This window comes from Sitophilus oryzae, unplaced genomic scaffold (genome assembly GCF_002938485.1).
Source record: "Sitophilus oryzae breed Bouriz unplaced genomic scaffold, Soryzae_2.0 scaffold_1440_pilon_pilon, whole genome shotgun sequence".
Taxonomy (NCBI): Eukaryota; Metazoa; Arthropoda; class Insecta; order Coleoptera; family Curculionidae; genus Sitophilus; species Sitophilus oryzae.
In genome coordinates, this window is record NW_022146105.1 from 3,174,644 (window position 1) to 3,187,857 (window position 13,214).

Consider the following 13,214-nt stretch of genomic DNA (forward strand, 5'->3'; position numbering starts at 1 on the left):
AATGATCAAATGATCAAGAATCATATAAATTTTAATTTTGAAAAATCATATATTTTAAATTTTCGGTTATTCTTTCTATTAATGCAGGGGGCAAGGGCAGAGGGTTATAAATAAAAATGCAGACTAGTCGATAGGTATTTTATTATTATATCCTACGTATATTGTATTTAAATTTATAATCATACAGTCTAGAATGGGTTTGACATCCGATAGACAAGTCATTATCGGAAATAAATAGATATGGGACAAAAACAGCACTACACATGTGGCTCAAATTGAATAATAAGAACTTTTTTCTCCTTATACACACAATTTTTCACGTAAAATCGATCTTATACTTATTATTTGTTTCAATGGAAGACTCAGTTTTAGTTTATATTTATATGTATAATATATAGCATAGTATTTCTTTACTAATTTAAATAGAAGATGTACACATAGAAGCCAATAAACCTTAGAATCTATATTCTTATAAGATAGGAAACCAGTATCTTATATTCAGTTTTTTTTTTAATTAAGACCCTTGACCGTGCTTCTCGTATTTACCTAACAGTATATCGAGTTCATTATCTTCTATCTTACTTAATTTACGTAAAAAATTACCTAACAGCCAAAAAACCTCTTTAGAAAATACTTAACTTGAACAGAATATGGATTTCAATGGCCTCTAAGTGCATACTTTTTTTTGGCTTAAGATTTACAGCCTAAACATATTAATTAATTGCATTTTATTTTTTTGATGTCTTAGCAACATACACTAAACTTGTTTTCTCTTAAATTTATATATTCTAGAATACTAAGAAAATACAAATTTTTTTTCTTTACATAAATCACGATTGGTTTAAAAAATGATACCTTAAATTACACATTCTTCGCGCAATGAATGTTCGTGGATTTTTTCTCAATTTTTACCCTATGCGCATATTGTTTTATATTGTGTACGCAGCACAATATATCGACATGCGCCCTTTACAAATGCTACGTCCGGAGGAATATTCTAGTAAAATAGGCATGTTATTCAATTATTTAAACATAGACATAATTGACCTTTATAATTGGCGGAAATTTTATAGGTGTTGTGATAGCGTGACAAAATCCTTATTGGTCCTTTTTTAGGTTAAAGTACTCCTTAGAACGTAAGATTTGTGTCAGTGTTTTTCTCTTGAATGTGTGTTTTTTATTTCAGCAAGCGAGACATCATCGATACAGCGAATATAAGGACACAGTATCCAGACTTTGAATCAAAAACGCGGTAAGTAAAGTAGCTTATTTATTACTACGCAGCAACCTTGAATATGGCTGCGCATCAAATTGAATCGAAAATTTTCCTATTCGGTCTGAAATGTTTCGAATTAATTTTTTTCTGATAAAAGTTTTGTATTTTACAAGAAACTTTTAGAACTAATGTAATTTCCATCTGCGAAAAGAGGTGCTTTCTATTTTTCTGGCACTATTACAATATTTCTTGAAGTAAAAACTGTTGCTGTTATACGAAATTGAAAGAAGTTTTCTAGTTTGAAAGAAAATTTCAGACATGAATAGACACTTATCGTAGTTTTTTCATCAAAGCCTTTCCATATATTTACCTATAATCATAAGACAGCAAACCTGGAGTGGTGAAATGAAAAATTAACATTTATTATGACAGAAAGTGAAAAGTGATGATTTTTACAGTGGCGTAGCTAGAAATGTGTAAATAGGGAGAAATCTCGAATTAAATATTTGTAGGCCATTATTTTGTATATAACAGTGTAGTCGTGTAGTCATATTATAGCAAATTGATATTGGAGCAGTTTATGTTATAGTGAATTATTCCCTGGCATATCTTCTCTAGCTACACCACTGGATGAATGAAAATTTTGAGGATCGACTAGTAACAGCGTTAAATTTTTCAAAACGGATCTAATCCGCATTTTCAATAAGTGTTTTACTCGATAAAAGTTATAAAAACTTAACAGAAATTTTTAGTAATTTTTCTATAGTTAATTTAATTATGTACTTTTATTATTTACATAACATATTATTCCACTATTCAACTACAACCTGTATAATAAATATTCACAGATTTATTTTAAACAGTATTGTCATATAAAAATGAATTGTTCTTACGTGTCTAAATATAGGATGACAAAAATTTGAGGAAATTACCAATGAAAATTTAACGAAATTGTTTTTTTTACACTCACAAGTAAATAAAGTTAGAAAATACTTGTGGTAATTTTTCCTCAATTTTCAGTGACCCAAATATAATTTGCTACAACTTGTGATATTTCGTTATTTTTTTTCATTAAAATTATGTCGTAAAAAAGAAGTTCTTTTAGTTATACAAAATGTTCATCATAAAGTTATATAGCAAGCCAAAAGAGCTTTAATTTTGAAACGTTTGAAACATTGCATATAGGACAAACCTCATAGAATTTCGTATTTTATTTTATTTTTTGATATCTGACATCTAAAGATATATACTAATATATATAATTTAAGTTGATATAATAGCAGTTATAGCCGCGTGGCTATCATTTAGAATTTACGTATATTACACTAATAATCAACAAAATTGACGGATAAAGGTGTTTTGTTTGTGTCAAAACAAATTATTTCGGTTTTGAGATACTCATCGAGTCTTACTCTATATGTCTATATTTATTACTATTGTAGTTTGTATAAGGTATAAACAATACGAATATAAAAATTTGCAAAAAAACATATTAGGTTATTGTCATTCCCTTATTTTCATTCCTTTCTAGGATAATTTTGTTTTAAAAAATATTCATTCTTCTAAGATAATAATTGTGAAGATTTTCTCTACAACATTTAATAATATTTACAATTTGTCCTTACTTTAGTTTATTCTTTTCTCGTATATAAGACCGTACAAAACTAAGAACGCAAAGGAATTTATAATAGGTTCCAAATAAATTGTTTTTTTTTCTAATATTTTGGGTTAAAATGATATGAGCATTTCACAATATGTTACGTCGATTTCTAGGTTTTTACCCTTACAAAACTACTTAAATTTTAGAGGCCTAGTTTAGTACACATGATCACGACAAAAATGCGAACATACAGTGTATAACACCCAAGATCAACGCCAACATATTCAGGGTTATTATTGTAGCTTCTCCACAAATGTGGATTTCAATTTCCTGAAAATTAACATCATTTGTGTCAAGACAAAGAAAAATCACCTCTGGCAATAGAGTAGAATAGCTTACCTCAGGATGATAGTTAATGCATTTTGGTGGTCTTCTTCTGTATAGTCCTGGTCTAGGTCTATGGGCACAACCACTCTGCTCCCTGGATTCATACGCCAACTCCTGGGGTGTGATACTGAGCTGCTTACTTCCACAAGGACATAGAGTATCAACAGCTAACAGAATCAAGTTGCTGTGAGGAATTTTCTGAACGCTAAAAGGCCTAAAAATGCAAAACAAAAGTTCATTTTACTTCCTTAGATCCCTTCTGTGTTTTCTAACCTTTCACAACCTGTTACATGGCAGTTGGTGAGTTTTCCTTTGAGAGGGTTGTTCTGGCCACTGGTATTAAGCCTTTGTGGTTGTAAAGCGTACAGCTCCACTTTCCTATCGCACGGTCTTTTGCCCCATTGGCCCAAATCTACTCCCTCCAAAGGATCAGATTCGAAAGGTGGCACAAAATCAATTGGAGGAGCTGGTATAGGATTTTTCTCATCTAAATCCTCCCCAACATTATATTCGTACTCGTAAATTATCTCGTCTTCTTCTTGGGAATATGCAAGGGCCGTGGCATATACTGATTTAATTTTGGAGAAGAGCATCAAGACTACATGAATCATGAAGTTGAAGACCAAATTTACTGGACCTATTGGTTGTAGCTTGCTAGCTTTTCCACTGAAATGATACTTGCTGTTTGAGCAAGAGCCTTGATAGTCGTAGACAGCGACTTTTTTGTATATCCTGTCCTGAACCAGAGAATCCATGATGGTACCGTCGATTTGCCCAAAGAATCTACCAGTATGCTCGTTATTTTCTGATATAATTATGAAGCCGTTATTGTCAAGCACGTAGCAGTCTAATTTGTCACTAGCACATGTTTTCTTGCAAGCTGATGAACCAGTACACTACCAAGAAGATTATTATTTTTATACACATCCATTGAAACAAGCAATTTGATTTTTTACCTTGGAAGTGATATTTAAGAAATGGGCAGCTATAGAAGCGTGTTGGTACTGAAGACCTACCACAGCTGCGGGGGCTCTGTGGCCCTTGTGCTCTACGAATACAGCATGGGCCGCCGTGAGGAGTACTCTACTTGTAGTAGGAGCGTTGGTCAAGCGGTCAGCAAAGGGTACAGAAAAAACGAAGCTTTCTGGCTCGATGGAATGTTGATCTACTGCTCGTCTGTACCATGATTCGTCAAGAGCTCTAGCATTTCTTTGGCTAAATGGCCTATATTTAAAGAAAAAAAAATAATAAGCTTTATCCAAGAAAGAGGAAGAAACTTACGGGTCATCAGATTCAACGTTTGTGAAATTAGTCCAGCGTAACAATCCGCTTCTAGTTGCCACAAAAGAGATTGTTCGACCGAAGATGTCATATCCTTGGCTGCAAATACAACATATTATTACATAATGCCATAAACGAGTCTTCTAAAACTTTTATCAAGGGTACATTTATAGTATGTTTTTGAATATTTAAGGAGATAGATAGTAAGACAAACATATTTTAAGGGTAATTAAGTGGAACGAATAAATTACAACACAAAATCCGTTAGGTAGAAAATTCCGGGAAAATCACAAAACCTATATAAATCAAATTGCCATGTTCAAAATACTTACGACATCCTAGCCAGCTTAATTTATTACATTTATTTTAGCTTGATAAGAAAATCAATGTTTCTTGCTAATTTTCTTATCAGTACAATACAGAATATGTCAATATTTAAAGAAAAAACATATATTCAATGTACTGTATTCTGTACCGTTTAATGTTTTTTTTTGGTGGGATTTTAGCATAACAGGACAGGGATCTTGATCACAATACCAAAATCTTTCTGTGAAATAAATTTGATTTATATGTTTCTGAAGGTTGGACGGTAAAGCATCGAAAGATTTTGGAAAAGCGATCGAAATATATATATATAAAGTTAGAAAACAAATTCCTATACGAACTAAACGTCGATTGTCAGTGAAAATGTTTACCTTTGTAACTGTACCAAAAGAGTGCCAATAGGGCTAATGTGCAGAAAAATAATTAGTAAAAATCGTGAAACAAATTAACAATTATGGTGCAACATATAAGTATCTATTTCTGTTTTAATTTTTATTTCATGAAAGCATGCGGAATAAACCGTATTTTGACACTTACTGCTTATCTTCCATTCGCGGCCTGTGCTTCTCCAGACTCTCCGTTACCATGGCGTCCAAAACTAAAGACTGTAATAAAGTTTTATCGCCTGTAACAAATATTTTCTTTTTGTTTTTTTTTTATACACAGGGCTATGTATTAATCTTACAATAATAAGCATCTTTGTCTTGTTTGGGTGAAAAATGATGGTGTTCTCTTTGTAAGGGCGATCTAGGTCTCAACGACATCCATTTCCAGCCAGGCCTTCTACTTCTGGATAGAAAATGCAGAACACGTTCTTCTGCTGTTTTGAACCACTGTTCTCCTGAAGTGCTGGCAGTATATTCACAGTACACCCTAGCATTTATTAAGTTATTTTTTTTTTGAATCTTACCTAAATACACTTGTCCAATAAATTAACGCACCACATTATTAAATCAGGTTTATTGATATTAAAAAAAAAAACGCCATATAGTAACTTATTTATAGTTGAACTACTTCTTATTACTAGGTTTAACAATGGATTAAGTTTTGTTTAAGAGAAGTGTATTTTTTATTGATTTGAGCAAACTTTCTTACCAATCTGGATGCACCCTCCAATTATTTCCCTTGAAGTAATCCGTTACTGAAATACGAAAAGAATTAATAGTTTACCGAAACCCTTGTATTATGGAGATATTACTTTTCTTACCGTTTTTCTGGCTGTGTTTTATTTCTTGTTCGGCAAGGAGTTCGTACATCCCGTAACCTTCAGGGATGGCCAACCCCAGAGAAAATGGCGTACCTTCTATGGGGTTGTAGAAATATTTATACCTCCTTGTAGTGACTCGCCTCTAAAAATTACATTTCTTAATCTATTTTATTTTGGATTTTTTTTAATCATACCATGTCATCGTAATGGATTTTCACACTCAGTTCCGTCTCACCCTCCTTTTGATTGATCATATCTTGTCTTAGCTGAAATATCTATAATGAGTTTTTGTTGTTATTATAATAGTTAGTGAGGGCTTATTCTTATGGAATCAACCCCTGAATCAAACTCACATCTAAGAGGGCGCTGTGATTTTCTCTAGGACCATTTTCATTTTCTATTAACTCAGCTTCTGATAAATCGACAGAGATATACTGAGGTTCGAGACTATCCTCGTATTGTTCGCTTGTTTTCTAAAAGTTTTAAATGATTAGTTTGCTTAAAGTTATATTTTCTTACGTATTACCGGTGGTTTTAGGTTTGGATGGTACAAGACGTGCCCATTGTTGTTTACTATAAACGAGTAACCATTAACACCGAGCTGCAAAGTGTAAAATCGATTAAAAATGATGATCGTGATGATTTAACTTTATCTTTTCTTACTTTATATGGGGGCACAAGTTTCCTTATTTCATCGATGGAAACATCGGTACCAACGACTCCCAGAACGTTTGCTAAACGTACCTAAAATAGAAAAAGATTCATGTTTAACTGATTTTTAATGATATTTAACAGAAATTACCGAATGATTCCTTCGATCAAATACCGGAGTTGTTACTGTTGTCATCAACTGCCCTATTTTATCATCGGAAAAGCTATCAGCCTGAAAAAAAAAACACTATATGATTTCTTTTAGTTATTTAACTAAAATCAATTGATTACCCTGCCACCCACGTAGGCTGGTGTCCAGTACACAGGGTGGTCATTTTGGTACATCACCATAGGTCTAGCCATCACCTCAATATAATGTAGGACTTTTTGTTTTATTTCGTCATAGCTTTGAATTCTGGCATAGTACCCTGAAACGTTGTTTAAACATACCATTCCATCGTTTTTTGAAACAAGAAATATTACCTTTATTTTCGCAAGCCATCCAATGCATGTCGTTGGCGCTACTTGTATCAGATCCAATCAGATAAGTAAATATTCGAACTGGTCTATGAGGAAAATTATAAATTTTGAAAATATCTTTGTATGTAGATGGTGGTCCATCTGTTACCAACATTATAGCTTGATTACATTGGCACCCCTGTCCAGTTCTGTTATACTAAACACAAAGGAAGATGGTTTTCGTGAAAAAAAAAACACTTTATATCAATTTGAGTTAATACCTTGTGAAGTATTTCGAAACCTGTAATTAATGCTGAAGAAAAGTTTGCGATGTTTTCTTGCTTAATTGTTCCCAAAGAGTCTTTTAGCCACCTAATATTTTCCTCTGTGGCCTATAAAGGAAATTGTATAGTTTTGGCACTGATTTTTTTTGATAAGAGCAGTTACCTGAACCAACTGATCCCTGAAGCATGGCAAGGTCTCGATCGTTTCATCAGAAAATTTAAAAACGTTCACGAAATCGTTATCTGTCAACGTATCCAGAATTGCCTCTACTGCAGCTCTTCCTAAATTGCCTCTGTGTCCCACCATCGAGCCAGAGGCATCAAGCAAAATCGCTATGTCTTTTGGTGAGGTGGCGGCTCCCACGTACCAAGCTGCTGATCTGAAATCGTAGGGCCTACGTCCTGCTCTGGATTCTTGTAAGGTTGACAAGTCTTCCGGGGGCCAAGCTATTCCAGGGTACCGTCGAAGAAACCCTGAGGAACTACCGAAAAATTGCCAGGACAACGACGGATCTCCTTCGTAGTTGCTGACGAAGAGTGGGTCTAAATGAGAGGACCATTGAATAGCTCCAGCCACCTCAGAATCTGTTTAAACCAAAACAAGGTTTTTAAAAAAAAATTGAGTTTACACGTGGTTATTTATACCAGAGTCTTGTACGTTTGAGGGTGTTAAGACTGTACTAAGACTGACATTGACAGGGAGGTGATCGAAGTGGGGGTTTGGTGTGAGTACTAGTTCTTTAGTACCGTCAGCTGGTCGACCATCAGGAGCAAAAGCATTAAGTCTTTCAGCGTTGTAATAGCGAGGTGTTGAGGTTGTACCATCAGGCCTCCAAGCTAAGGCAGCTTGTTCAGCTGAGTCCATAATGCGCTGAAATCATTTGTTGATCACATAAAAAAATTACGCCACAAGCTCCAAAATGTTTAATGAAGCTTACCATGACAGCGCTCATTTTAAAATCCATCATGTTTTTAACTTCGGTTGCCATTTCTCTTATTAAAATCAGTCCATCTTTCCTAACTACGTTTATATCTACGTCGTGGTATTTCTGAAACGCAAAAACCATAAATTCTGAGACTTTCCAGCGTTGAGGCTCTTAAATTATTAGAAATAAGTCGAAAGAGCGGCTAAATAAAACCCATAATTCAAAATAAGCAACTTAGCTATTTTTGCCAGTTAAGAAGATTTTGAAATAAGAACGGGGAAAAAGCATTTCATAAAGGTTTAATTCGTAGAAAAATTTTATTTTTCTAAAAGAACGTATTTTGGAATAGGGTATTTAAAAAATTGGCAATTTTTCATTTTAGCCTTCGTGAAAAATCCTTCGAAAACAAGAGTTCGAAAAATTAATTTTCCTGCAAAACCAAGCCTTTAATGGTGTATATATTCTGGATCTCAGTGGCGGATACAGGGGGAGGGCCCGTGGGGCCCGGGCCCCCCCTAAAGTCTTTGAAATGTGTAAAATATTAGGCTTTTGGGTTAAAAATGGCGCCCTAAAAAGCATATTCTACATTGCTTTTCATTTTGGTCCCCCCCTAAAATAAATTCCTGTATCCGCCCCTGCTGGATCTACATATTATATTTCCCAGAAACGCTGAAATTTTCATAAATTTATGGTTATGATTACTATCTTTCTAATGTTTTTGAAAATGTGTAAAAAATAGCCAAAAATTTGTAATTTTTTGGCCATTTTTGGCGTGAAAATTGGCGATTTTTGTCATGTCACCGATTTTGTTAGAACTGCTATTATTTACTAATTATAAAACGCAGAATAAGAAAACATAAGCCGTTGTAGTCTTACGAGAACCGTAATGGATGTAGGGAACGTTTTAAGCGTCTTCAAAAATAGCTCAAAACAAGGGTCCAAAAAATTAATGTTCTAAAAAAAACGAGAAATCTAAGCCTTGAAAGGTGTATTTATTCTGAATCTACATAAAATTTCCTACAAATGCTGAAATTTTGATAATTTTATGATTATGTTTACTATCTTTCTTCGGAAGACCTTTGGAAATATGTAAAAAATAGCCAAAAATTTGGTAATTTTGCGGCTTTTTTCCATACATATAGTCATGAAAATTGGCGATTTTCGGCACATTCCACTGATTTTGTTAAAATTGCTGTTATTTAATAACTAAAAGTGTAAAATAAGAAAGCATAGGCCATTGTAGTTTTACGAGAACGATAATAGATATAGGCTACGTTTTATCCTTCATCAAAAAAAGCTGAAAAACTAGAATTCAAAAAATGAATTTTCTCACAAAACCAAGGTACCTAAATCTTTAAAGGTGTATATATTCTGAGTCTGCATAAAATGTCATATAAAAGCTGAAAATTTCAACATTTTATGGCGATTTACTATTTTTTTAAGACTTACGAAAACGTGTAAAAAATAGGAATGAATTAACATTTTTTTTTAATTTTAATAAAAAAAGGCAAAAAAATAATATTGCTTGCAAAACATTGGAAATTTGATTGAACGTTGACAATCTCTAAAAATCGACTTAAAACCTCCCGTAGTTTCCCCAGTCAAATTCCTTTCAATTTTTCAAAGGCTCTATTAAACGCAATCAGGTTAACTCTAAACTCATGAATTAATCAAGGCGATTTCACTAAAATTAGGATCACCATTAAAGTTGATTGCCTGGGTAATTTCGATGGAAAAAATCGCCCCGATTTTGACAACACCGCTCGCAAGGGTTGCTTGCGCTGGCGCAACCCCGCACGTGGCCTACTATGCCGCAAACCCGGTGGGTGTCATTTTTTCACGTGAGCCTGCTATAATAATTTTTGATAGAAAAAAAAACGAAAACTTACCCTTTGTAATTCGTTCATTTTTGTCATCATTTTGCCGTATTCCCACAGGCCTACGCCAAATTGTAAGGCCCAATTTCTAACTCTAAAATAAAAATATCCACTTTAAAAAAATATATTAAAGAATCTTTCTTTTTGTAGTCTTCGGTAATTTCTAACTGGACTTTGATATCATTGCTCGGAAAATTATATGAATGTGGTGTGTAGAAAAGCGTGAATTTGTATTGAAAAAAAAACGGAGCTTGTAGAGCTTTAACCTCCCGAGCTTTTGCCAGCCAATTTAGATGAAATTATTAGTTGGCCACCGAGATTGCTTGCGTGTTGTATAATTACAGGTGCTACTCGAACACGGCTCTTTCGACCCTACAAAATACGATTTTAGCGTTATTTTTTCACGTCTCTGTGGCTTCGCAGAAAATGGTCAGCTTCGGTAATTGCGTGTGCTATTATAGAAAAAAACAGCAATTTTTACTGGCCAAATTATTCATATTTCACTCGGAACTAATTTTGTTTTGAACCTAGTACAGGTTAATAAAATATATTATTTTATTAAGTTTTTAATTTAAAAAGTTTTTAAGAATTATTACATTATTCTTTTACTGTTTAGATCTAAAAAAAAGATATTATTTTTATTTAATAACATTTTTCTCAGATACTTATATCAACAAAATTTTCTTTTATTTTCCTTATAAATAACTAGCAAAATTTTATTTCTTTTTATATTATAGGGAGTTTTTATTATTTTTTATTAATTGACAGAATTCTCAGTAATTTTTAAGTTTTTTTAACAGACAGGTTTGTTTCTCTAACAATTTAGAAAAAAAGTAGTGTTATCCAGGTAGAGTTATATAATAGAGTCTGAGGTAGTCCTAAAGGATGGCACTTACTCGTTGTGAGGAATGTCCTCGTCTTGTTCCAAGGCAGCGGACCCTACAAGGGCCAAGAGGAATAGGGCTACTAGGCCCATAATCACTGGCACAACCGCGTATATTGTACTCGCGTTTAGGGTCGAACCGGTTTCCAGTTTTCGCTGGTCATTTTCGTGGCTAGCGTGCCTGGATAGCTTACATAGTAAATCTTGGAGTAGCGGATGTAAAGTGGAATGGACGTGCTTTCCGACTTTCGCTTGCCTGGCGCGTAGTACACACCCGATCTTCCATGAGCGCAATCGCTGTAATTTTAGTCGATACTCTTGCGATGCCGCTTATTCCAGAGGTCGGGGTTGTACACAGTGAGAGAGAGAGAGGGATTTCTTACCCCTTGTCATAATTGGGACACTAACGTGCCCTTTTTTCATATTTCGTTGCACTAGGTTCCAGCTTTATACTTCATCAATCTCGGAAAACATTTTAGTTACCTCGGGAAATTTCCAGATATCCCAACTATTTCGGAAATACCAAAATATACCACTACTATTCCCAAAGTATCTGTTTTATTAATTTATTTATCATACATATTAGTTAATAAACAAACATACATATCCATAATCTTTCCAGAGTTTATATATTCTATCACTCAAGAAATTGATTAAATACTTCTTAAATAATAATAATCGAGAGGAAGATAAAATATTTTATATATCGCCGGACAATAGATTGTTGTCCTATATAAGTTAAAAAATCTTTTTATTAGTTTAGGAAACTCTGGAACAGCTTTCTTTCTTACAAAAAGTTCAAACTTCTGGTAGAAAGCAGTTGCCATGACGTTCAGAGATATGTAAGGGAAAACAGTTTTTCTAATATATTTTTTTTTTGTATTTCTATTTTTTTTCCTTGAAAATTTTGAAAATAAGAAAAAATCATTAGGTGCTAAACCGAATGTGGTAGGCACAGAAGCAATTTGGTATTCTAACTGGTGGGCGTTTTGCCTTAAGAGTCCATTACGCTGTACTGTTCGGTTAGTACTTGTACTGTCTCAGGGGTCGGGTAAAGCGGGTGTGTGGCCGAAGGAAATATATATTATATTTCAGAAATCTGCCTAAGCCCACGGCCACACAGAAAGCGTTTTTAGCGTTTTGCGTTTTTTGCGTCTCAAGCGCTTTTTGTGATTTTACCGTTTTAAACGCTTTTTTCGATTTGTGTCCATTAAAAATACGCAAAAGACGCGGCAGGTCTGCAGTTTCTATCAAGGTGTCAATTAGTAACGTCGCAAGCTCGTGGTTTCCCGGCCCGTCCAACAATCAATCCTGTAAGAAAGAGATAGGCGAGATTGGCGCCGTTAGCGTTGAAGTGACGAAGATAAAAGATGCTGGGATTGAATTGTAGACGGGCCGGGGCATATATTCGGAGACAAACAATCTACTGCTAGTGGCCAGTGGTGTGTGTAAAAATAATTATTATTATTTGCCATTTATTTTACGAATTTTAGTTTATATGTGTACAGTTTTTTTATGTTGTAGTGTTGTGGTTAGTACTTGTTATAATAATTATAATATAATATAATAAATAATTATAATTATATAATAGAATAGTAAATATTTATAGTTACTAATACAATTTTAGGACATGATTTATGAAACATTTTGGAGTGAAACTTCTTTACGCGCGCTGGGAGTAAAAACTCAAGGACGTGACATACGAGTTAGTGAGACGGCCCTGACACGAGCTCGTTGTAACGAAACGTATTAACGGCTTAGAAATACGTAGTGACGCGACGTGTATTTGTGAGCAGTTCACGTGTTTATCAAAAATATTGATATTTTAATAGAAATTTTGTAAAAGTGAATCAAATTATTACGTGTAAAAAACTATTTTTATTATTTTACGCGAATAAAATTGTCACAGTTACGCTTTGTTAACACTTAAAAAACTATTTTTTAGACGTATAAAACTATTTGTTACTGGTAGAAAACTATTTTTTACGCGTATAAAGCTATTTGTTACGTGTAAAAATATATTTATTACAATACATATTATACATTTATACAAATACTATTTTTTACGCGTCAAAAACTTATTGTTTCTGGTAGAAAACCTTTGTTACGCAAAAAAAAT

At 33.6% G+C, this 13,214-nt stretch overlaps 2 protein-coding genes across 7 annotated transcripts in view; one reads left to right on the forward strand and one right to left on the reverse strand.

The window, feature by feature from the left end:
* Positions 1 to 187: 187 nt before the first annotated feature.
* Positions 188 to 13,214, forward strand: part of LOC115876796 (E3 ubiquitin-protein ligase HUWE1) — a 40,208-nt gene continuing 27,181 nt past the window's right edge. The window contains exon 1 of the mRNA XM_030892739.1: positions 188 to 1,252. The gene's annotated coding sequence lies outside the window, so the exon portion shown is untranslated. The remainder of the gene's footprint in view (positions 1,253 to 13,214) is intronic.
* Positions 1,251 to 11,341, reverse strand: LOC115876799 (voltage-dependent calcium channel subunit alpha-2/delta-3). Of its 6 annotated transcripts, none has more exons than XM_030892749.1 (23): positions 11,109 to 11,341; positions 10,225 to 10,306; positions 8,348 to 8,458; positions 8,055 to 8,280; positions 7,573 to 7,994; positions 7,407 to 7,517; positions 7,150 to 7,342; positions 6,958 to 7,094; positions 6,818 to 6,898; positions 6,679 to 6,759; positions 6,542 to 6,616; positions 6,369 to 6,488; positions 6,210 to 6,281; positions 6,016 to 6,157; positions 5,904 to 5,949; positions 5,494 to 5,681; positions 5,346 to 5,433; positions 5,180 to 5,212; positions 4,485 to 4,583; positions 4,160 to 4,427; positions 3,477 to 4,099; positions 3,216 to 3,417; positions 1,251 to 3,146 (listed from the first exon to the last, which is right to left on the reverse strand). In XM_030892749.1, the coding sequence occupies exons 1-23, from the start codon at positions 11,186 to 11,188 to the stop codon at positions 3,045 to 3,047; spliced, it is 3,582 nt and encodes a 1,193-aa protein (XP_030748609.1). In that variant the 5' UTR covers positions 11,189 to 11,341; the 3' UTR covers positions 1,251 to 3,044. The 6 variants fall into 6 exon arrangements, with proteins under 6 accessions (XP_030748609.1, XP_030748607.1, XP_030748608.1 ...); XM_030892747.1 differs by having other exon boundaries at positions 6,007 to 6,157; XM_030892748.1 differs by having other exon boundaries at positions 6,210 to 6,290.